We start from the raw sequence: 10259 nt of genomic DNA, 5'->3' as shown, positions 1-10259 counted from the left end.
CAATTTCGAAACCACGCGCAGCTGTGATTTTCCTGACCTATTATAAAAATGTTTAAGAATAAATTATAAAACGCTGTAAGTTCGAGTTGTTGTTGAGTTTGCAAGCATCGTTTGTGAATACGGGCTTTAATGCACCTTTTAGCTAGAGCTGCGTTTTTTAATCTTTTTTGTCCACGGACCCCTTAGGAAATCAAGTACAATTTTATTTAAGGACCCCCATAATAAAAAAGGTATAACAAAATAAATATCGATAACGAGACTTTTGGTGGAATTTACTTATGATTGTTAAATGATCCATAGATAAGGCTACGGACCCCCATACATTATGCTCGTGGACCCCCTGGGGTCCGCGGACCACAGGTTGTGAAACACTGTTCTAGAGGATTATAAACCGAATATTTAATGTGTATCCGAATCCGATCCAATTTTGGTTTGACAGCGACTGTCAAGTGTCAAGTTTAGTAGTCTATGGAAATGGTATTTGTTTTCAATGGGATTTGCGTTTTTGTGATTTTTCTGGAAATTATATTAGAATATTGATTTCCCCGACTATTGTTAAAAATATCATTATTAATTACTTTATTTGCTGTGCAGAAATAAACATCATCAACTGTTTCCCAGTATTCATTGTGTGCAAGTGAAAGGCTGAACCAGTGAGTGGAAATCTAACGGGAGCCCCCGTTTCTATTTGGGACCTAAAAACTTATTATGCCTCATGATTTGAAAGAGCTGGGTGTAAGGAAAGCAATTATGGTGAGGCTTCACTCATTAATAACACAGTAAAATAAAGATTTATTTAGAAATTATGGTGAAAAACTTGTTTGAATTCCAGGCTCCCTTATCGCCAACGCCGTGCGCTGAGATCAGCGATGACGAGCTGGTCTCCATCTCAGTACGAGACTTAAATCGGCAGCTCAAGATGAGAGGTCTAACTCGAGATCAGATCGTCAGGTATTTTCTACAATCTATAATAATATTATAAATGCGAAAGTAACTCTGTCTGTCTCTCTTTTATGCCTAAACCACAGAACCGATTTTGATGAAATTTGGCATAGAGATAGTCTGAGTCCCAGGAAAGGACATAGGATAGTTTTTATCCCGGTTTTTGAAACAGGGACGCGCGCGATAAAGTTTTCTGTGACAGACAATATTCCATGCGGGCGGAAAGCTAGTTTAACATTTGCATTTCATGAAGGCGAGTGAGCTTTACATGTGTGGTGGCTCGCTACTGTTCGTTTTTCAAACGTTTTGACAGACATTACACTATCGTTGCTATCGTTATGAGCATGTACACATACACACACAAGTAAAGCTTACTCACCTTCGTGAGTACAAGAACAATACTTGTGTTCCTCCAAAGAAGGTATCATCTTATTGCCTTGAAATTTTTGCGGTAATGTGTCTTTTATAAAAGACACATACCAAAAGTTTTTCTACTTTGGAAAAAACCTAGGCTTCAAAGAATAAGCTTACAAGTTTATTTTTGTTAAAATTAACTTTAATTAATAATGTTTTTGTAGAATGAAACAACGTCGAAGAACCCTCAAGAACAGAGGCTACGCTGCCTCGTGCCGCATCAAACGAATAGAGCAGAAGGATGAACTGGAAACGGAAAAAAGTCAGGTAATTACTATTCAAACTTCTTTAATTACCATTAACTTTAATCTAAACCTTTACTATCAAATGCTTCATATACAGGGTGGAATTTTGTAATGCCACCTGGAGGAAAAGTACTCTTAATACTGTAGATAAAAAAATTTACTCAAAAAAACATTCCTTAATTTTTTAAAAGAAATAGAACTGCATTCAAAGATTTTCGAATATTTTTTGAAAATTCACAAATTTTTGAAAATATTTGAATGCACTTCTATTTCTTTTAAAAAATAAAGGAATGTTTTCTTTGAGTAAAATTCTCTATCTACAGTATTAAGAGTAATTTCCCTCCAGGTGGCATTACAAAATTCCACCCCGTATGCTGAACTTGTGTTTAATTTCAATTTTACTTAAATTCCAAAGATAAAAAACTGTAGGTGGCAGCTTATAACATATTATCAATTTTATATCTAATGAGATTAAAATCTACAATGCTGACATAGATTAATAAGTGCCCACGTTCACAAATAATGTTTGCTTAAGTGAAGCAGCAAATCGAACGTATAGCGTTGTATAGAGCTCTGTGAATGGTTCGTGTGCCACCCTGTGCATCCACGCACACTGTGAGACCTCATAGTAATGTTTGTGAATACGGGCAAAAATCTACAATGCTGACATAGAATAATAAAGTTATAGCCTGACCAGGAACATAAAAACCCTGGCATAGAGGCGCGTCAATTGCATTTGATAGTGCAACACTGAGTACAGTCGTACCTGTGTTAAATTAATAGGCTAACTTTATGTATCAGGATTCAGGATTACGAGCTAATTTGATATTTTCATAAATGAACGAAACAATATTATTATAGGTAACCTGATTTAAATAAATTAAATGAAACCATCAATCGAGCTAGTAGAATTTATTTTATTATTCATCAATAATCAAATTCAAAACTTGAATATTCAACTGCAATGTCTGCTCATGAACGCTTCAAACTCGGTACTTCTTTCCCAATCCCATAAAATTCAACACTTAGAAAGTGACAAAAAATTTTAAAATAGGTAGTTGAAACAAACCACAGCTAATTTTCATAGTGGACTGTACTATACGATAAACATGTCAGTCAATTTGACAACTTTTGTCGGAAACATTATTCAATGAAAATATTGTCCGAACCCTTAGTATTTCTCTTCGACAAATACTTTAACACATTGTGAACCACTTTTCTTCCACGACTATAAAAATATTTTAGCAATTTAATTCATAAAACCAATTGCGCACATCCCAGCTAATATTATAAATGCGAAAGTAACTCTGTCTGTCTGTCTGTCTGTCTGTCTGTCTGTCTGTTACGCTTTCCCGCTTAAACCTCGCAACCGATTTTGATGAAATTTGGCATAGAGATAGTTTGAGTCCCGGGAAAGAACATAGGATAGTTTTTATCCCGGTTTTTGAAACAGGGACGCGCGCGATAAAGTTTTTCTGTGACAGACAAAATTCCACGCGGGCGAAGCCGCGGGCGGAAAGCTAGTTTAAAATAAAGTTTGTTTACACTTTGACAGCAATAGACTGACATGCAAGGTGACAAGTCAATGAAGTTTTCAGTTACTGTTGCCATTAAAATAAATTAGTACCATTAGTTTTCCGCAACATGGCGAGGGTTTTTATGTTCCTGGTCAGGCTATACATGTTGTTTTTAAAACACATAGGCTGGGTTGCACCATCTTACTTTAACTTTGACAAACGTCAAAAATCTGTCAAACTCCATACAAAAAATACCGGTTATCGTTATAGTTACCGTTAAAGTTAGGTGGTGCATTTCAGCCATAGTTGTCTACCTGTCTGTGTCAGACATGTCTAGTTAATTTTTACGCAGTTAAGTTTTTTATTTTTTCAATAATAAAATTATTATTTTTTAGAGTATGCGCACACCGTTGATTTTTAGTTGGCCGATAGTTGTGCCCGTTATTAATTTGTATGAAGAATCGGCCAAATCGAATCGGCGTAGTGTGCGCACTCCCATACTGATCAACTGCCCGACTAATCTATCGGCCGACGAAAAACCAACGGTGTGCGCCTACTCTTAGTGTACTTTTTTGGAGTCAGTTTAATTTTAAATCGTCTTTTTAAATACATTCCAGGAATGGCACGACATGGAACTAATGCAAGAAGAGAACACCAGGATCCGTGAAGAGATTGAGGCGCTACGCAGCAAGTATGACGCGCTCAAGAGATTCGCCGTCATGAAGAACATTCCGTTGCCGCACGAACTCGAAATGATGCCGTAGTTTGTACGTAATTTAATTAGTAGTTGTAGTGAAAGCAGTTTTAGAAAGATGTCTACTGTTTTGGTAAATTAATAAGGTTTGTTTAATGAATTAGCTAGTTTCCTAAAAGAAACTTCTTAGTCCGTCAATTATATTAACAAACTAGCTTTCCGCCCGCGGCTTCGCACTCGTGGACTACATTATCTACATATTTAACGGAACCCTATTTATTTCCAAAATAAAATTTAGCCTATGTTACTCGTGGATAATGTAGCTTTCGAATGGTGAAAGAATTTTTAAAAACGGTCCAGTAGTTTTTGAGCCTATTCATTACAACCAAACAAACAAACAAAGTTTTCCTCTTTATAATATTATAGTGTAGAAAATATTGGACACAATTTTTTATTTGCGAATCAAACAACTAATTACGAAGTTATGATGCGTCACATGTTCCGCGTGACGTCACAAAGTTCCACACTTTTATACACTCCTTGACGTCACGGGCCTCTTATTTAGAACTTTGGCGTCCTTTATCTCTTTCAATTTTCATTAGTTTGAAAAAGTGAAAAATATGTGTGGAGTGTTTTTTGAAAAGTTGACTGACTTATTCTAACTCTTGCTTTTTTATCCAGGATACACCTTATTGTAAAAGATCAACAATATTATACAATAACTTGTGTAGTTAGTAGTGCTACAGACAGAAAAATAATATATTTTATGTATAACAAGATTCTTATTTTGTTCAAAATTGTAAATGTAGCAGTTCTAACTGCACTTATAAAACTAGTACATTAGAATATTATTCTAGTAAAGAAAGTGACATCTTTTTAAAGTTATTTTCATAAATTGCTAGTGTAATTTTTATAGTTAAGGTGGTTGGAATTAAGTAAGATTTGTCATTGCCAGTATGTGAAAACCTGTTCTATTTGGAACTACATAGATGATCAATTTGTACATTATTATTATTAAATAGTAAAGAAGTGATTGTACCTGTAAGCCCAATTTTATTATAGTTAAAAAATTATACCTCCTCAATAACTTGTCTCAATTGAATAGCTGTTTAAAATAAAAAATAACTTACTTGCCTAATTTATTTGTAGTTCAAAAGTAGGTTTTTCTTAAAATATTTGTAACTAGATTATGAATGCTAGGACTTAGGCTGACGCCCGTTCACAAACGATGCTTGCTTAGTGAAGCAGCAAATCGAACGCACAGCGTTGAATAGAGCTCTGTGATTGGTTCGTGTGTCACCCTGTGCGTCCACGCGTCCACTAGTAATGTTTGTGAATACGGGCGTGAGTTGCACCAGTTTATTTTAACCGTGACTATAACCATATCTGGTGTTTTTTGTATGGAGTTTGACAGCTTTTGACGTTTGTTAAAGTTAAAGTAAGATGGTGCAACCCAGCCTTATTATACAGGGTGTCCCAGAATGGGTGAATCAAACTGATAGGGGAGGTAGCTCTACTAATGTACTATCCCTAAAAAATATGAAAAAAAAAATTTTTTTGAGTTCGTATTTTTTTAAAAAGTGCTCTGAACTCGAAATATAGTCATTCAAAACATACGGGTCGAATTGAGAACATCCTCCTTTTCTGAAGTCGGTTGAAAAGTTTGTTTACAGACAAACGAAGCGATCATGTACAATTAATATTAGTAAGAAAAAAGTACAAATAAACTCCAAACGCAGCAATTATAGCCAGATACTTAGGCAAAGCTGATTTATTTTCACTTTTTCAAAAACATTTTTTTTGTGTCCTTATGCGCTTTATTTTTTTTTCATATTTTTTAGGGATAGTATATTAGTAGAGCTACCTCCCCTAGCAGTTTGATTCACCCATTCTGGGACACCTGTATGTAGTTGCCATGTTATTATTTCACACAGTTACCTTATTTACTCTTTACTACTGTTTATCAATGTTCTATTTACAATGTATATAGGTTCATCATTATTTTAACGTATTTTTTCCTCTTCTACAAAAAAGCCGCTATAAAAAACTAATCGGATGAGTTGTATGATATTTTTAAGGAAATAAAACTATGTATGTAAGTGATATTATATTATGAAAATAAAGTAGATTTAGATAACAATCGTGTTTGATTTTTTTGTTAAAACCGTTCACTTAACCGTTTAAGTAGGTACTTCTTTTGATGTAACAAGCTAAATCACATACAACATAATACAAATCTCATCAAGTAAATTTAAATAAAATTGGAAATAAATGGCAGATTGTTATTATTTTATTTGATCAAAGGAAAAGGATTATTCCCGAAGTTCAAGTACATTATTAAAAAAAACCTTTCCATACAAAATTTATGTAATTATTATCATCAGCAATCAGTCATTTAGTATGCTTGTGGTATGGGACTTATATTATTTGATATTGTTTCTGTGAAAAGTAAATTATTAGTTGTTGTATTGTATTTGTGTAGTAAAATCAATCAACCCTTTTGTTTCATCTAATACTAATATTATAAATGCGAAAGTAACTCTGTCTGTCTGTCTGTCTCACTTCCATGCTTAAACCACTGAACCGATTCTAATGACATTTGGTATAGAGATAGTTTGAGTCCCGAGAAAGGACATAGGATAGTTTTATCCCGGTTTTTGAAACAGGGACGCGCGCGATAAAGTTTTTCTGTGACAGACAAAATTCCACGCGGGCGAAGCCGCGGGCGGAAAGCTGGTCAAGTATAAATAACAGTATAAGTGTAGGAAATAAAGTTTTTGAGGGTTTGATAAGTATTCTTTCATTGTCAATGAAGATAAAACGACAAAATAAAAACCAAACCGTCAATTTCCTGCCTCAAAAAGAAGTCTCCAATAAAAGATTTTTAACCCTCCAAGATCTATTTAACACTAATAAATATTTTATCGCGGCCGGTCGAGTGGCACCGCACTTTGAAAGTGGCCTTTTAGACCGTCAGTCAATAATTACATTTTCCAGGCCCTTCCGACTAGGGTTACCAGGTCTGAACACAAAAGCCGGACTCGGTGCGTAGTTTGGCCGGTCATTTTACCCTAAAAGCTGGACATACCTTTTTAAAAAGAAAAATAAAAAAAGATTATTAGCAATTTGTAGTGCCCAAATTACTAATAGTCCCATTAGCCCCTCGTGTTTAGTTAAATAAGCTTGTGTTACGAGTGGGCTCACCACAATAGTCGAGCGGCGGTGGGTTTCGAACCCACCTTTATTTAGACTTATCTTTAAAAGAGCACTTATCGACATCGCTATTCGTGGATTCAAACGAAGAGAGAGAACAAATTATGGTGCTCTTCGTGGACTAGGCCAGGTGCTATTCATGCAGGTGTTATTTGGGCAGGTGCTCTAAGTGGATTACGTCCTTTTAAATTTAATAACCTAATCATAGCATTTAAAAAAAAATAATTGAAAAATCGCCATATACAGGGTGGAAACGATAAGTGATCTCACTCAATTATTTCTTAACTATACAAGATATCGAAAAACTGGTTACTGATCCTAAAAGTGCTTCACGAGCTTTTTCAAACGATATCAGTAATAGGTTACAGAATTAACTGGATCTATCCGAAAATTCAATGTTTTCAGCCTCCATACTAAATGTATGCCAGCCACACAATATTAGTGTTATTTTTTTTATTAAATAATAAACACTTAAAATGACCTCGTAAATTGCATTATTATTTAAAATTATTCAAGGAAAACGTTGATTTTAGGCTTTACTTGCTATAATATTATAAAGCCTTGAGTGCCATGACTGTGACAGTACTAAAAGTATGGAAGCTGGAAACTTGAATTTTCGGATAGATCCAGTTTATTATGTAACTTGTTATTGGTACCGTTGGATAGAGCTCGTGAAGGACTTTCAGGATCAGTAACCACTTTTTGGATATCTTGTATAGTTTTTAATATTATGTGGTTTAACTAAATGTATGGAAGTTGGAAACATTGAATTTTCGGATAGATCCAGTTTATTTTGTAACCTATAATTGGTACCGTTGGATAGAGCTCGTGAAGGACTTTCAGGATCAGTAACCAGTTTTTAGATATCTTGTATAGTTTAGAAATAATCGAGTGAGATCACTTATCGTTTCCACCCTGTATGACTTACTTGTACGCTTGACTTTCGACTGGCGCAGCAGCTACGTCCACATAAAAACCTAAAAAAGACGGAAAGGCCGTAAAAAGCCAAAAATGTCCGGCTAAACCCGGACGCCTGGCAACCCTACTTCCGACCACTCGATGCCGAATTTGAACGAGTTGTAGCGTTTGAGAAAAGAAAATGAAGGCGAAAGGAAGGTTTCCACAACCATTGTGTAAGCCACCAGAATAAGCACTCGAAAGTAGTTCGTTTACACTGTTCTGATAAGAGATGGCGTTGTACGTTTTTAGTTCGCGATTGGTATGTTTCTACTTTTTAACTGTCTCAAAAAAGGAGGTTTCCAATTTGACCTGTATCATTATCATCATCATTTCAGCCACAGGACATCCATTGCTGAACATAGGGGAGGTGAGCCCAAAGCGGGTATACCGCCCAAAGCGGGTAGCCTTCGTTATTCACGTATACAAGCCGATTGTGCACATGTGTGCGTTTCGTGGCAACGCCCGAACTCGTTTCGACACGAATCAGTTTGGCCGAAACATCGGCGACGCGCGGCGGAGCTCCGAGACGCGAATGTTTTTATTTGCCTGTTTCACAAAAAAATATCAAGATAATGTGAATATGAATTACTTCATTCTGTTTAAAGTTGTGTTGAATCTGTTACTTGTGTATTATTCTGCATTAAAACAGCGTAGAATTCTTATTGTTTGAGCAACATTTCTGATAAAGATTTTGAAATTATTTTACAAAACGTGAAAAAGTATATTTTGGGCAAAGCGGGTATGGGTAAAACGGGTAACCGCTTCTTATTCTTATTCTAATTATATATGGATACAAAAATGGTACTTTCATAGGTAATTTTTGTTGTTTTGGCTGAACAAGAATATGAATTGATAGAAGTCTTGTTTCACATGGATAATCTTTTTTTTGGTCTGACAAAATCGGACTTTTGTCTCACGTATATCAATATGCAGAGAGCAATAGAATTCCGCACCCTTTCAAAAGTCAAACTGCTGGAGAAGATTGGTGTAAAGCCTTTGAAAAGAGATATAGAACTAACATTAAGAAAGCCAAAGCCAACTTCAGTACCTCGCCTTGCCCAGTCTCGACCCGTTTTTCCCCAGGGGCCATACCCGCTTTGGGCACCCCCTGCGGGCAAACCGGGTAAAATGACCGACTGATTAGTTCTTAAATTTTTGAAGTGATTTGTTACAAGAGAAGTGATTTTTAGTTTTTATTACAAAGTTTAATACATACTTGTACGAATTATTAAAAATATATAACTTTGCAACTGCAGTAACGTCTTTTTTATTGACACAAACCTTAAGTTACCCGCTTTGGGCCCATCTCCCCTAGGCCTCCCCAATGACTTCCACATCGCACGGTTAGTAGCAGCCTGCAACCAGCGTCTTCCTGCTACCATTATGAGGTCGTCGGTCCACCTTGGGATCTACCTTGACTTGTATGTTAGTCCGTAATTATCTCGTCTTTGGCTGGACCTATTTTGATGCGGGACAAGTAATTTTACAAGCTTCATAAAGAACCCTCAACCACTGGGGAACTGGAGGCTCTCTTGCATAACCTAGGTACCTACTGATGCCGATTTTAGTAATTTTAGACTCACACCTAAAGCCTTACTAATAACAATTAAACACTCGTTGAACAGTGTTTTAAAGTTGCGTTCAGAATGGAAGAAACACCTTTTAAAACAAAGTTCAACAAGCGAGTAACTTTTTAGTAAGATGGTTAAACCATTAAACTTAAAAACTAAACGGCAATCCATGTCCATCGGGTGACCTATTAATACTGTTTTACGTGGCTAAACACAAGTGTAGCACTTAGCACAGTAGAGCACTTGTACGAATGTGCATTTAGCGCTTGCACTAACGAGGCGGCGCCGCAAAGCTGTGATTCGGATGACCTGCACTTTGGGTGTAATGATGTAGCTCTTATTTCGCAGATAGATAGGTAGGCTTTTGGCAATTCGGCATTTTATACTATTCAAATAATATATCATCGCAGCAGATTATTCCATTTAGGTTGCAACTTTAAAGGTTTTGAAATAACCTTTTTCAGAAAACTTTAAACATAAATATAAGTAATTATACTAAGTAGGTATTATGCTTATCTAAAATTACGTCACCGCTAATTAATAAGTACCTACCTTTCAAAGAGTTACTTATTAATTATTATGTGTAGTTACCTAATTTGATTCTTTAAAAATAACATTACCTACTTAATGACAAGTTATTAGGTGATTATTTATTATCTTGGGTAAAGTCATTCAAATTACGTAAGTACGAGGCTCATTTTAT

General features: G+C 35.6%; 1 protein-coding gene across 1 annotated transcript; it reads left to right on the top strand.

Moving 5' to 3' along the window:
• The first annotated feature begins 464 nt into the window (after positions 1–464).
• Positions 465–5307, top strand: LOC135084420 (transcription factor MafK). The gene is made up of 4 exons (XM_063979206.1): positions 465–753; positions 833–951; positions 1521–1623; positions 3736–5307. Exons 1-4 carry the CDS (start codon positions 709–711, stop codon positions 3880–3882), a joined length of 414 nt encoding a protein of 137 aa, XP_063835276.1. The 5' UTR covers positions 465–708; the 3' UTR covers positions 3883–5307.
• Positions 5308–10259: the final 4952 nt, after the last annotated feature.

The sequence above is a fragment of the Ostrinia nubilalis genome, chromosome 26, assembly GCF_963855985.1.
Source record: "Ostrinia nubilalis chromosome 26, ilOstNubi1.1, whole genome shotgun sequence".
Taxonomy (NCBI): domain Eukaryota; kingdom Metazoa; phylum Arthropoda; class Insecta; order Lepidoptera; family Crambidae; genus Ostrinia; species Ostrinia nubilalis.
Note: the sequence above shows the minus strand (reverse complement) of the source record. Positions and strands in the feature narration are given on the sequence as shown.